Source organism: Antechinus flavipes, chromosome 3 (assembly GCF_016432865.1).
Source record: "Antechinus flavipes isolate AdamAnt ecotype Samford, QLD, Australia chromosome 3, AdamAnt_v2, whole genome shotgun sequence".
Classification (NCBI taxonomy): Eukaryota; Metazoa; Chordata; class Mammalia; order Dasyuromorphia; family Dasyuridae; genus Antechinus; species Antechinus flavipes.
The window spans coordinates 2,090,929-2,105,783 of record NC_067400.1 but is presented as its reverse complement, the minus strand read 5'-3'; the positions used below and the strand labels follow the sequence as shown (position 1 = coordinate 2,105,783).

Sequence of the window (14,855 nt, the reverse complement as noted above, 5' to 3'; positions counted from 1 at the left end):
GATTACTAGGTTTGAAACCCAGGCTATTCTTTTAAGATTAGAAGAGGTGGAGCAGCTGCTGATCTGCCCTGATGGGAAGAATTTCCTTATCTTGGGCTCTTCCTCTAGGAATTCTCTGAATTCCTAGGAATTTTGGCCTTTAATAGTCCTTCCTCCCTCGCTAAGTCCCTCCCTCCTTCCCTTTCATTTTCCCCAGTAGAATGTAAGTCTCGATTCATTTTTGTCTTTGTCCTCATCATCTTCCTGGGTATCTTATTCCTTGTTTTATTGAGATGAAGGCTTTGGAAAAGAGTGATCCTTCTGTGCTGCTGTAGTAAATCCTTCATAAATGTTAGTTACTGGAACGATTGTCTTGCTCCTGGGCCGACTGGACAGCTAGTCTAACCGACAGCAGTGGTGAGACCTGAAGAGTTTGTGGGAAAGAAAGTCTTCTTCTTGGACCCACTGAAATAAGGGGCTTTGGGCCCTCTGTGGAGAGGGAGAGATCGCAGAATTATGGGGACCTCAGCGAGTCCACAGCCTGCTCTAAGCCTGCCTGGTTTTAAGCTGAAGCCCAGCTATGCAGGCGCAGCTTGACCAGAACAAATGGTTATCGGACCTTGCACCCAGCTCCCTCTGTGCACTGGAGGAGGCCCTCTGGAGGCTTCCCCAGGCTTCCCTCTGTGAGCTCTGTTTTCAGGGAGGGACTTTTTGTGGAAGCTTCCAATAACTTTGACCTTCCTGATACACGACTAAGGGACTGGAAGCCTAGATGAAGGTTTGGAGATTTGTGGTGGTGATTTGGGTTCCGGGGAGTGAGAAGGAAAACCGATCTAAATGTCAGTGTATTCCAAAGTACAGAGGAAAGGGGTGAATTTTCTTGTCTCTGATGGAGGCTTTTTTCAATCTGTTCTTATGCCATTTTCCCAAATGGCAAGTACATGCTAAGCAGAGGCTTTAGAACTGTCAGGTTGAACTAAAAAAGATTACTATGGCATTGAAGAAATGACTGTCGCTGTCTTAATTCAGTTTCCATGTTAAGAAAATAATATTTCACAGGGGCTTTGTGTCACTGTCAGCCTCACAATTGTTAAGATTGTACATGATAAAAAAAACCTTTTGGCATCAGAACGGTTTTTAAAAGCTGGGTGATCAGTTCTATAAGATTACTTCTTGGGGGGGGGGTTGCAGCTGAGATGGCGAGGGAGAGGCAGGGAGTCTCTTGAGCTCTCCCCGAACTGCCCCCAGTACTTTGAAGAAATGCTGTAAAACGAATTTTGCAGCCCATAGTAGGTGCGCAGGAAGTGCAAACCAGAGCAAGCTTGGGTCAGCGGCTGCTGCCGTGGGGGAAGGGGGGCTCAAACACCCAGTCAGAAGAGATTACAGGGTCTCCTTGCCGGCACTGAGACAGGACGCTCTTGGCTTTGCCCACCCACAGTTCTGGGTCTCGGTTCCAGGATGAGGAGGAGTGCTGGCGCATCATGGGGACCCCCTCAGAAAAGAGTCCTGGTGGTCACTCGTGGACCAGAGCATGGGCCAGGACAGTCGTAAACATGCTTCTCCTGGCAGAAGAACTGGCAGGTCCCAGGAACAGCTTTGAAACCAGCTGCCCCATCTTCCCTGTGGGAGTAGAGCCCCCACCTTTTAGCAAGAGTCAGAAGTCAAAAAATGGGCTGGAGAACTGAGCAAAGAAAAGAAAAAAGAATTCTGGCCCTAGAAAGGTGCTGTGTTGACAAGGAGATCAAAACAGAGGAAGAAGACCAAGTCGGAGCTCCAGATCCATCTCAGGCCACAGAAGAAAGGATTTAGAAAATGAGGTTAGAGAGGTGGAGGAAGAACCGGGAGGAGCCGGGGGAGTGAAGCAGGAGCTAGGAGGGAGTTTGGATGGAACCTGAAGCAAGGTCTATGAGACAGAGCTGTGTGTGTGTGTGTGTGTGTGTGTGTGTGTGTGTGTGTGTGTGTGTGTGTGTATTAGTGTGAGGGTTGTGTGAGTGTGTGTGTGTGTGTGAGTGAGTGTGTGTAGAAGGCGATGGGGACAGCCACTGAAGAGACTTGAAATTGGGAGATGGAGGGTCGGACAGCTGGGGGCCTCGAGTCACTTCTTGGGTTGTAGACTTGGGGAGGGGAGGAAGGTGGAAGGGGCCTTTATAAAGAACTTTCAAAGGTTAGTTATTGGACTGGGAAGCCATTGAGCCACTGGGATTTATTGAGTAGATGATGTGGTCAGGAACATCATGGTAGGTCAGAGTTCAGAGTCCCACAGTGAAGTAATGCACACCTCCAGGACTTAGCAGTTCTATTGGGATGACAGGACTAATCGCATATATCCAGGTACATCCAGGTGAGGGGGAGCCCAAATCCCTTCCAGAACTCAGGAGCCCTAGGAGGGGCGGGTGGCTTGAGACCTCGGTGGGAGAGGCTTTTGGGGTAACCTTGGTAGACTATCGAGAAGCGTGGTAGTTGAATCATATGAATAGAAACTGCCTCCCACCCCCAAAAATCAGGAGCCAGGTAAAGAGCATTTTGACACAAAAAAGGTAGCCAATCTCCTGGTTTCGATTCGATTTTAGGAATAGCAGTACCCAGTTTGTTTGTAGTTCTAATTTTAGGGTGTTTGTTTATTCTGAGATTGTGTTGTAAAGAAATTTAAGGAAACCTTTCATTAGCAGAATTTGGGTCCATTAGATGATTTCCACAAATTAATTATCAAAAGAAAGCATCTTATTTTAGTTTGTCTTAGTTTCATCCTCCTTGAGCTCCCCTCCTCCAGAATCCCACATGGACTATTCCATTGATTACTGCCTGCGAATGTCAGTTATTTTTCAAGCAGCAGTTACTGAAATGGTTTTTAATGGAAGAAATGTTTGCTTGCAGTTGTTCCCTTTTACGCTGAGGTGTTTTGTTTGTTTTAAATGCAGACTCTAGGTCAGGAGAAGCTGATTTGAGATCTCTGTGCCTCTCGGGAAAGCTCTCCCTCCAGTATTTCATCAAATGCCTCCCCTTAACCCGAGTATCCTAAGAAATCCTGAAGCAAGAGGGTTTCATGAAACAGCATTGGTGGCTGCCTTTAACTACTTTGGAATAAACTCTGGCATATCGCACGGGGTTTTTTGGTGGAATAATTTTAAATTATTTAGGTACAGATAAAACAAGTGAACATTCAAGGAGGTTTTTTAGGGAACTCATCCATCCACTTGGATTTCTACTGCTATTTAAAGAAATTGTTACTGGCTTTCAGGCCGGGTTTTCTTAGCCACCTTTCCTTCACTCCTATGACAGTTCTTTCGCTTTCCTTAAGCTTTAGTGAAGTGAGGTAAGAAAAGACGGCTGATTAATTTCCTTCAAGCAACTTTTTCAGTCCGCGGCTTTAATGCCCCGTACTTTGCTGTTATGGTGGCAGAATGGATTGCCTGTGCATTCTAACCACAAAGGTAAGCTGCCTCTGGCTTTCAGCCCTTCTTGGTAAGGAGAGGGGGGGAGGGAGGCTTTTGTTCCATTTTGTGCTTTACAATTTAGCTATTTTTAGCTATTTATGTTTGTGCTCTTAGTGTGAGTCCTGTGCTGGGGGCTTTTCTGTTGACAGTCTGTGAAAATAAAGCTCGTATAATAAAGCCGATGAAATGAATTTCCCCTGGCTTTTAAAGGGGACCTTATATAAATAAGAAAGCTTATATTTAGCTTTGCTCAGCCTCTGTATTTTCTTTTATATTTTAGTTCCCTTAAATATAAGTTCCCTACGCTCTTTAGCTGTAGTTTAGCTGATGATTTTTACATAGAAAAATTTAATATTATTACATAGTATTCCCTCAGAAAATGAAAACCCTAGTAAACATTTAACAGGCAGTTTCTGAGTGGTCTTCGGAGTTTTAATGTAATGGCTGTATCTAAAAAGGAGGTTGTACAGAGAGAAAAATCATTGAGTGCAGATTATATAGCCCTAGGGATTTTTGAATTGAATTTTTAAAATGACTGAACTTGAGCATATATCTAACTCACCCTCATCCCTTATCCCCTCATCACCACGATGACTTTTTAGAATCTCTTCAGCAGGAATAGAGGAAACTGGAACCTGGTAATGGACTATGTTCTAAATACGAGGATTCTTGAGTCAAAGGAGCAGTCGTAATGATCCTAATTGGTTGGGCTCAAAGTTCCTTTTTGGACAGCTACGTTGGGAGGTCTTATGTCTTCCCAGTTACTCTGATTTGCTAGCGTTGCCTTCAGTGTCCCCTCCCGCATCCCCTGTAATGTCCCTTGGCTATCAGAGCATACCTCTAAGTTCCTCTTGAGTCACATTGTTTCCTTGGGCCCAGACCAAATCATGAGCACTCTGTGGGGGCTAGCTAGGTGTTTGTTATAGCTTCTGGGGTCACGGGGATTTTGCCCCTTTGGTGCCAGCTGTCGGGTGGAGGGTTGTATTCTGAGGAGGGAGAGATAGTCTTGTCAGAGAAACCCACAGGAATTTCTTTTTAATGTTTAATCAGCAAGGAAAAAAGTGAATTACCAAGATGATTCCCCCCCCCCAAAAAAAAAAAAAAAACAACTTTTAAAGGCCATTTTTTAAAATAACATAAAAATCTTAGTGCTTTTTACCATTGTCGAGTGCTGGAAGTTGCTTTCATTTGTCATGAGAAAGGGACAGCAGCCAAGGCCCAAGTGCTCCTTTAGCTGATCACACCCTCTTTGGGACTTCTACCCCTGGAGGATTGTCCTGTGTGCCTGGGGTTTGTGCTCATGTGGGATTTACTCTGTAGCCTTTGTTCTTTCTGCCTTCTGTATCTAAGATTGGAGGAGATGTAGTCATTTAAAAAAAAAATGTTTTTTCTATTTAAAAGCTCACTAATTTGGTTCCTTTACAACTAAACAGCTAAGGAGATTATCACTTTCCCCCGTATATTGATGTACGAATTCAATTGCTAATAAAAACATGTTATATAACAAAGTAAAAATAGATAAATGTAGGCTGGAAATGGGGAAGCCATACGATTGATAGTCAAGTATAAAAGAATTGAAAGCATTTGTTTTAGGCACCTATGGCAGAAAGAAAAATCTCTTTGAAATATGAAGAAGTGAAAGTGAGATTAGTGATTGGTTCTTAGTCATCTAACATACAGGAGTGGTGTTTAGGGAGAATGGGGGAAAAGGACAGTCTTCAGAGATCCTCATACAGTTGATTGCTTCTCACTTGGGTTTTAGGAACTATGAACTTGAGCTTTCAGAATGAAGTCCCCATCTCCCTCTCTCTCCGCTGCGCCCCCCCCCCCCCTTCCTCCCCCAGGCTTGGTGACTTAGGTGGGAATGTTTGAGTCATTGAAACCATGGATACTCTGCCAGAGAGCTGTGTGGGTGGGGTGGATGTGGCGGTGGTTCTTTAGTCTGTCATTTTGCTGCACAGAGAGGACTCCCAGAAAGCTTGTTCTTAGTTGTGGGATCAAATGAACAAAAACTCGCTTCTGGTAAGCTGTCAAGCCTGCGAGCGGAGCGTAGTAGTGGATTGCGAGTCGCTGCTCACTTTAAAGCCATTTCCCTAGCTGTGCTTCTCGCTGGAGTAAGTCTCTTCCACATGGGATGCCATTAACAAATGGAATCTAAATGCACAGCTTTTCAGAGCTCGGGAGGCGAGTGCAGCCCTTAGCTCTTAAAAGCTGTTGGCCTGCTTAGTTGGGAAAGCTCCAGGGCTCACTACGTGGCAGGACTTTACCACATTTTAGCTGTGGTCTTCGGTTTACCTTTCTGCAGTCTCCATTCACTGCTCCCCCTACAGCAAGCAGGAAAGGTCAGCATGATCCTTGAAGGTCGTCATGTCCTCCCTTTGCAGCATTCCAGTTTCCTTCACTCATTCCCTGTCAGTCACCCTCTTCTGCATTGGTGGCGGACGCCCGAAGCGCACGAGCTGCTGAGCCCCCACCAGGCTGAGAACTTTGCCAGGCTAACTACCTCCCGATTCTCCATCTGCAAAGTCAACTTTGAACCAGTGTTAAACACGGCTTTATAAAACTTACTGCGATTGCATTTCATCTGATTAGATGGTCAGCTCCAGGCCTGAGCCTGCGGTTGTCCCTGCCTCGGCCAGAGGCTCTGACTATTTGGCACAGAGGATGACCCTGGGCCCCCTCACGTGGCGCTTGGGACATCCATGTCCTCAGGAGACGAGCCTGAAAAGCCTGCGCAGTCGCTGCCCACGCATCCCCCTCATTTTTAGATCACTGGGGGGACTTTCTTAGTGAAGCCATGCTGGCTTGGGGGGAGCTTCCGGTCCACTTCATCTCTTATAGCACCTTCTGAAACTGGGCTGGGAATGCTCATTTTCCTATTCCATTCTCTTTGGGGATGAAGTATGGATGTTTACTCTCCACAAGACCATGGACTTAAAACTGGGAGGGCATCTTTGAGATGAACAAACTAAGGCCCAGAGAGAGGGAGTACCTCTGAGAACTTTCTTGAATCCTTTTGGAGGGGAGATCCAGGAGGATCTCGCTTCTGTTGTTTTGGATAGCGAGTGTTGGGTTGTGCCAGTGTCCCAGCCTGGGCTGTGAGTGTTCCCGGAGGGGTCCGGGCAAGGGATGAGTCTGATTCTTGCCCTTGGGGGCTTGAATGTGGCCAGCTGCGGACCCATCAGCCAGCTGAGAAGCTGCTGGTGCAGAAGCACAGAATGTCACGGCCGCCTCCGAGCCAGGCTGCCCGGGTCTCCTCTTCCAGCCTTGGGGCCCAATCTGCCCAGGAGCCCCAGACGTATCCCAGCTCCTGCTTGTGGTGGCCCCAGTCTGGGCCGGCGATGTCCCCCTTCCTGGGTGTTGGAGCGTTCCTGGCCAGACCTTCCCTAGTCTTCTGTCTTCTGATGCTGCACTTAACTAGGGAGAGATCCCGCTGACTCCCAGCCTCATATTCACCCTTTCCCTTCGTTTATGACGTCGGCGTGCAATCGTAGCATCTTCAGACTTGTGTGAAAACCTGATTGCACTGAGAGAAGTGAGTCCCAAGAGTCCCCAGTTCTTAGAGAAGGCTGGGGTGGGACGTGTGAGGGAAAGATGGGGAAAGGAACAGAACCCCTCCTTTTTTTTTTTTTTTTTTTAAATTTTATTTTATTTAATAATAACTTTGTATTGACAGAATCCATGCCAGGGTAATTTTTTACAACATTATCCCTTGCACTTGCTTATGTTTTGTTTTTTCCCCTCCCTCCCTCCAGATGGCAAGCAGTCCTATATATGTTAAATATGTTGCAGTATATCCTAGATATAATACATATTTGCAGAACCAAACAGGACAGAACCCCTCCTGAAGGCCCAAGCCTCCAGAGTGAGATTACAATCCTTTTAGTTTCCTTTTCTGCTCTGGATTGGTACACCCCAGTGGGGAGTGGGGAAAGGATTGGTCTCCTCTGGATACTTACTTCTCAGACCTACCTGTAGGTCCCAGCTACTGTGTGACCCCAAGGCAAATGACTTCCCCTGTGTGTCACCTAATTTATCCGATGGTCATAATATCTATTTCTACAGGTATATAAGGCTGTACTTTTTATAAACCTGAAAGGATCGCATATGTGTGAGCTACTTCAAAAAGTGATTTCTAAACAAACATTATTATTATGTCTTATAACCTCCCTCTTATTTTGTCTGTGCTGTGGTTATAAATTGTGTAGCTGTTAGAATACATGCACATACACTTTTGATTTTTAATTTCTTGAAACAGAAGTCCTAAGGAGATATCAGAAACATTTTTTTGGTCATTCCATCAACTGAGTTTGAAAAATAGGCAAAAAACTCAAGGAAATAACTGAGGGTCCTGGGAAAACCTGAATCTGGCCTGGGGGGTGAAGAAAAGAGAGGTTCTCTGACACACAGGAGAGGGATTGGGCTCAGCATCTGAGTTTGTGCCCTGAAGGATGCTCACAGTATCTGGCACTGCCAAGGGAGCACCTAAAAAGTCCTAGCTGGCAAATGAGGGCATTGTAGGCCTAAGGGGCTCTCAGATTTGATGGTTTCCATAAAGGTATTTTTTCCATGGAAAATCTTCCTAGGTTGGTGAAGCAGAGACTTAAATCTGCTTTTTAGAAACAAGAAGAGTATATCAAGATGAGAGCCCTAAAAAGCAGGCGTTTCCAGTCAGCATTTTATTAATTGCTTCCTGCCTTCCTGAAGCTGCTAATTGATGAGGTCGCTAAAACCCGACCCAAGGAAGTCCTCCTGGGATTAAACACCAAGCCTTAGAGAAATGGGAGATAATCTCGGGAGGGAATTCTCAGTGGGAAGGGAGAAAGTTGGGAAGTGCCTCTTGGAGTCAGGAACTTGGAGGAAGCCAGCTGGGGGAGCATTTCAGGAAATTCTTGTTGATTTGCAGATTCTTGAACCAGGATCTGGACCAGAGTATAAGCTGGGCTTGGACTTTGGTGTTCCCTTGGCTTTGTTTTTTTCCCCTTTCATTTCAGGAGCTCTTTTTTTTCTCCCTCCCCAGTCTACCAAATCCTGCTAAGATATTAATTGATCTCCATTGGTTTAATTGTTTCATTGTGTTTCCAATTTTAGGTCAAAGCTATAAGCTTCCCTTTCTTCCATTACCCTTATAATGAATAAAAAAGTATTTCTGAAAAGATTGCTTGTATCCATCATAATCTTAGGGCCACTTGGATGATTGGGGATGGACTCTTGGATACGTTTGCAGAAATCTGCTTCATGTTCTTAGGCTGAGTCTTCTTTTGTTGTTCAGCAAGCTCTTTAAGGGAGCCTTGGATACACGGATTAAATTTGCGGAAAGGAGCTTTTTGATCCCAGGAAAGATAGCTTTTGAGTCAGCAGTCTCTTCTTAATGGCTGAGCCCACTCTGTTTGTGATTGAGTCTTGTGGGGCTTCAGGGTCCATTTGATGCAGTAGGCTACCTACTGTTCTGCTGAACTTAACCTGAGCAAAGAGGCCATTAGGGAGATACCCACGGTTACACTGTGCCAGAGAGTGAGAACCGAAGCCTCTGGATTCAGTTCTCATCCCTGGAACTTGATTTCCTCACTTTATTCCAAGATGATGAGACCCAGATGAACCAATTGCTACACACCTTCCTTAGACCTGGCTATCTCTAGCCCATCAAATATACCACCTTCAAAATGAAATCCAAAATCTTCTCTCCTCCCCCTCCCACCCAGAAAACAAAACAAAGCACCCTGAGTCCCCTCTTACCCCCCCCCCCCCGACTTCTGAAACACTCTGGACTTTGTCCCCTCGGCTCCATGAATATGGTCATTATTTTGATGATTTTCCTAATTTTGAACCGAGGCTGCCTAACTGGTAGGGGATTTTCCTGTGTAATCAAGTAGCATGAGTGGTTTGCAGGGGCTCCTCTGCAGTTGTGGGTTCCACATCTGTGCATTTTTGAGTTTTCTTGTTAAAATTAGCAACAGCTTTGAAAGGGAATGAGACCTTTTTAAGTCTCACTGTTTTTAGAGTGATTTTGATGAATTATGTTAAACCTTTGTATATGCAAAAACAAGATTGAAATTTTAGTATAGAAATGCTGCCCTCTACTGTTTTCTTATTTTCCCGGAGTTAAAACATTTACCCATGTGCAAAAAGTGGATTTACTGTGTGTATCATGGGGTAGCAGATGGTGTCCAAAGACTGGAATTCAAATCCTGCCCCTTGAGATTGACTGTGTGACCCTGAGCAAGTCCGTTTATGTTTCTGAGCCTCAGTTGCCTCATTTATAAAAGCTGCTTTGCAATTGTTCTACAAAACATTGCCTTTAGGACCAAAAATAATCCTGGATCCCTTTTAGGTGATACCTGGAGATATCATTGTCAACTTCCACATTTAGGAAGTGCCTACATCGCACAGGGACAGGGTCAAAAAGGAGTAGGCCATTCTTTCAGGAAGCTCATATTTTTTGGGGGAATATAATGGGGCCATAAGGACATGCAAATTATATACGCGATAACTTCAAGGTGAATTGGGGAGGTAGACTGGAAAATGCTTGATGTGGTAGGCGTTTGGGCTGAACAGATTCTGATTCCTTCTCCAGCTAATTTTATAGATGATGAAATTGAGGTGAACAGGGTGAAGTGACTTGTCCAGGGTCACACAGCTTAGAAGTGCCTGAGGGCAGAGGAAGATGATTTTCCTGATTCCAGGCCTGGTGTTCTGTCCACTCCTTTCTTATCAGGGGCCTCCTGGGTTTATAAGCCCCGTAATAGTCTCCTAGTTCCAAACCACTTTCCAAAATTGGGGGGCCACTTCACAGCTCCACTAATAATGTGTTAGTGCGCCTATTATCTTACAACCCCTTCAACATTGACTGTTGCTATTTGGGGGATCATTTTTGCCAAAAAGTAATCACCTTGAGGTATGAGGTGAAACCTCAGAATTATGTTGATTTGCTTAGATTTGCCTTTCTCCATTTTAGTCCCTTGGTGCATTTTTTTTCATGTGGTTGTGACTACTTTAGACTTCTTCTTTTAGGAATTATTTGTTCATATCCTTTACCATTTTCTGTCTATTGGAGAATGGCTTTTTCTCTTATAATATTAATTGTTTATCTGTCTAGATTACCACACTCATATTAGTGAAATTTGATACAGAGATTATTTTTCCCCCTATTTGACCACTTTTCTTCTTCTCTTAGAGATAAGAATGCTAATTAATATAATTAATAACTAATTAATAAATTAATGATGCCTTTGCAAAAGCTTTTCAGTTTCAAGTAATCGAAGGATATTTTACCTTTTATAATTTCCTCTTTTGTTTGGTTAAGTGAAGTCTCTTACCCATAGCTGGGAGAGATAGATGATCTGTTTCTCTTCTAATTTTTTTCATATAATTATTAATAGTAAGGACACATAAGTTTTTTAGGATGTAAGTATTGGTCTAAGATCATTTCTGCCAGATTCCTTTCTACTTTTCCCAGAAGTATTTTTTTTAAGACTGTTAGAAAAGGGCAGCGAGATGGCAATAGTGGATAGTGGTGGCACAGTCAGGAGGACCTGAGTTCAAATCTGGCCTCAGACACTTAACACTTCCTAGCTGTGTGACCCTGGCCAATACCTCAGAAAAAAAATAGAAGAAGAAGAAGATTATGAAGATAGTATAAAAGAGATGCGGTTCATGATGTCATGGGCATCCATCACAGGTCACAGAGGTTTGCTGTTTTAATTTACATGTCTGGCCAAGCAGGGCCACCTTTCTCCCCCGAGGCCCCAAGAGCCACTTTGCTCTGCCTCACTCCGAACCACACAGCCCCTGCTGCTGCTGCTCCTCTCACAGACCTTTCTGGAGTACCCCAGAATAACTTGATGCACCTCTGGGCAGGATGTTGCCACGTTCCGAAGCTCTGGGCTGATGTTTTTAGGGTGTTCAAAAAAGCAAATCATCTCTTCAGTTCTTGTTTCCTTTCTAAAAATGTTTTAAGCACCTTTTTATTATCGAAGATCTTCTTTTGTAGATAGTTCAGCTCAGATTTGCTGAAAAGTAAATGATTCTGGACTGCATCCTGAGCCCTATTGTTCAGCACATATTGTTCTATTCCTTCCCAAGTTCTCTGGTGGGTGCTGAATAGTCTTGTTGCATTTTTTTCTATGTATTTGTAGAACTTCTTGTTTTTGAATTGAATTGTTAAATTTATTCACTGTGTGTAAGGTTGTAGACTGAAGTTGTTTTTTTGGAGGCAGTCTGCATTTCTCTTGCTTTATCTCTTGCGTTATGGTGTTCAGCTTTTTCATCTTGTGATGTGGTTGAGGCAGCAGATGATGTGGCCGTAGGCCCGAATGATGGCACCAGATGTCGGGGTTTGGTCATGAGAAGAGTTCACAATGGCCATTCTCTTTGGTAAAAGGTAGGTTTGTTTAGAAGTTACAGACAAAATGAAGAGATGCAGTAGACACTAGAAAAGGTTAATATAAAATAAAGTTGGGAGAGCATATAATTAGCCAAAAAGGGGGGGGGGTGTTAACTGTTAATGATAGACAGGGAAAAAGGAAACACTCCATGCGATTGGAGAATGTCCTTAGCTGGTTGTGATGAGACCCTGAGAATTGTTTTGAACCAAGAGAAACCAAAGGGCTGATCCCTGAGGCAAGCAGGCAGAAGGTTCTGATAGAGATCAGTTTAGCTCCATGGTGCCCCGCTTTAGGGAGGTGGCCCCGTCTGAAATCCAAGATATACACCAAACTCCTGAGGCTCCCCTCTGTAGAGGGCTCCAGCCAGGAATCCCAGTCACGTCCCTGAGGCTAAATTTTCCCTAGAAAATCTATTTAGGGGCCAGCCCATGGCTGCGGCCTTCCTTTGGGTCAGCCTTCTATGGCACTCTGCCTCGGGTGTCTTTCCCCTTTCCCTTCCCCCATGCTATAAGGTATCTCTCCTAACTCCATTAGGCTTCCCAGCTTAACTAGTTCCCTTTCCATTGGGTAATTGTGGGTTCCACCAAGAAACTTGTCTTTCCTATGCTCTCCCACTCGATTTCATACCTACAATTCCTGTTTCCCATCATTCTGTCTGTAACCTCTCCCCTAAATAAAGCCCACCTTTGTCCAAGAGAGTGGCCATGGTGAATCCTTCACGTGAGTGAACCCCAACTTTTGGAGCCTGCTCCCATCTGGTGCCAAACCCCACATCGTAGATCCTATCATTAGCAGCCTCATAGAGTCAGTGTAAGGAGAAAGGCACCATGGGGCACAGTGGGGGACGAGAGGGCGGATGCCACGTGGCAAAAGGGGGGAGCAATGGGAGAGACGCCACAAAGGAGTGGTCTCTTTAAAGGGGAAACTCAGTCTCAGGGACACGACTTGGATTTCTGAGAGACGTAGTGTGGGCCTCGGGCTCGGCATAACCTATTTCCTTCTTTCTCTGCCAGCTGCACCCAGGACCTCATCGTTGCTTTTTGGAGACCTTTGAGTCTTAGAGTGCTGTATTTTGCCTGCATAGTAAGCAGTTTTTCTATTTTACTCCATCCCATCAATATCTTTGCTGGGCAGCACTTAAATTCTGTTCTTTTAATTCTCATTTCTACCTTGAACCACTCAGGACTCTTGTTCTTACATTCCGTGGAATCCTCATTGGATTGTATTTCTTCCCTCCACCCCCCTTCATTATTCATCGATATCTGGACTAATTTCCTAGATTTGGAGGCCACATTTCTTTCTGTTGTTACCATTTTCCCTGTTGATTTATACTCTCGGTTATGTGAAAGAAAGACTATCTTTCAGGCTCAGGGCTTTGGAGCTGCTTCCCCACACGGTGTCCCCCGAGACCCACTGTGTTGGATCCTTTGGGCCCATCATAAGGCGGCTTCTTCCTGCCTGGTTCCCCAGCTGGCCAGCCTTGTTGCTGTTCCCGAGGGGCAGTGGGACCTCTCCAACCGGGCTGCTCTCTGCCTCCTGGAGAACTCCCCGGGCTTCCTTGGGGGCCTTGTCCCGCCTCCCTTTGTGTTAGTGCTTCTCCAGATCAGCTGGCAGAGGCTCCTGTGAGGTCGGAACGTCTTTGGCCTTTCTCGGGGCACCCAGGAGGCACTTTGGAAATGGTTATTGACTGACTTGCCCAGTTGTGTCTGCCTCGATTGGCGCTCCAGGGGCCCGCAGGAAACCTCTCTGAATTACCTTCGGGCAGCCTTCCATGGCCTTAGTTTTACTGAGGAAAAGCTACTGAAAAAAAGTAAGATAAAGTTAGCATTGGGGTGTCAAGAAGGCTAGAGTTTTGGAAGGAATTCTGGGAAACGCAGCCTTTGGTTGTCTTGCCAGCCTGTGGAAGTTCTCCTCTGACCTGGCTCCTGATTTGTTGGCTCCATTCCAAATACACGCACCTGTCTTCTCTCCTTAAAAACCCTCTCTTAGTGCTGTGGCCATTGCCAGGGCTGCCCAGAGGTTCTTTGAGAAGTGGTTCGGGTCTCCCCTTGGGTCTCTTTGTTATCTGAATCACGTTGGCTCTCGGGGATCCTATCGGGGGTCTTGGTGGCAGAGAACCGGGTGGTGCCATTTCCTTCCCCAGGAAACTGAGGCAGCCAGGCCCCGTACCCGGGTGTGTCTGCAGGCAAGCGTGGATGCTCCCAGACGGGTGGGAGAGATCTTCTGTGCGGGCTTTCCTTACGCTGCCTCTCTTGTTACTCTCAAGTCATTGCCTCCTCCGGTTGAGCGGCAGAAAGCAGATCCATCCCGCTGTGCCCCATCGTGGGGGTCACAGTAACCCTTAGAGGGAATGTTGCCCGTTCCAGGCGCTGTCAAGCTTTTGGCAGGTGGGCGGCTCCCCGGGGCCTTGCCCTGCTGGTCTCCAGGAGCTTCCTGTGGCCCAGGGCTTGGGGATGAGAGCCGAGCTGGGCCCCGTTCCCCGTTCAGGCGCTGGAGGCAGAAGGAGCCACAGGAAGAGCTTGGATTCTGCTGGGAGGTGGCGCGTCCCCAGCCAGTGCACTTTCAAGACTGACCCAGCCGCTCCCCTGCAGCTTTAGTTGTGACGGGGGCACCCTGGGAGATGGGGGGCTCCTTGTACAGAGTAGAGACCTGTGGAGGGCAGGGAGCGCGCCTTCCTTGGCTGTGGCCATGCCGCGTGTTTGACCCTAGAAGCCGTCGGGGGAGCTGTGGGGAGGGGGCGTGGGCAGGAGGAAGCAGGCCAGGAAGGCCCCAGCCAGCAGGGACCCTCCGAGCCCGAGTCTGCGGAGGCAGATTGGGCCAGGTTTGCTCCCGATTGGTGGGGAGAGGGCGGCGGCTCCCGAGCGCAGCCTGCGCGGGGGTCTCGGAGACCCTGGCCCCGGACTCCATGGCAAGTAGGTCGGAATGCTGCTGCAGCGGCCGCGGAGGAAGCCCGAGCAGGAAGGCTGCTTAGCGGGCCGGGCTGAGCCTCGTGCTGCAGTCAGTGGCCCCTCCTCCGCAGCCGCCAGCGCCCTCCGAGCCGGCTCTGCCAGAGTTCTCC

The 14,855-nt window shown here is 46.5% G+C and overlaps 1 protein-coding gene across 20 annotated transcripts in view; it reads left to right on the top strand.

Annotated features, from left to right (window-relative positions):
* Positions 1-14,855, top strand: part of DLG1 (discs large MAGUK scaffold protein 1) — a 149,634-nt gene that overhangs the window by 23,578 nt on the left and 111,201 nt on the right. The window contains exon 1 of one of the 20 annotated variants that reach the window (XM_051991572.1): positions 2,835-3,410. The exons of the other annotated variants lie outside the window; for them this stretch is intronic. Coding sequence (XP_051847532.1) covers positions 3,381-3,410 — 30 coding nt within the window. The 5' untranslated portion in view covers positions 2,835-3,380. Of the gene's footprint in view, positions 1-2,834; positions 3,411-14,855 lie in introns of those variants that run through there. 20 annotated transcript variants of the gene reach the window in all.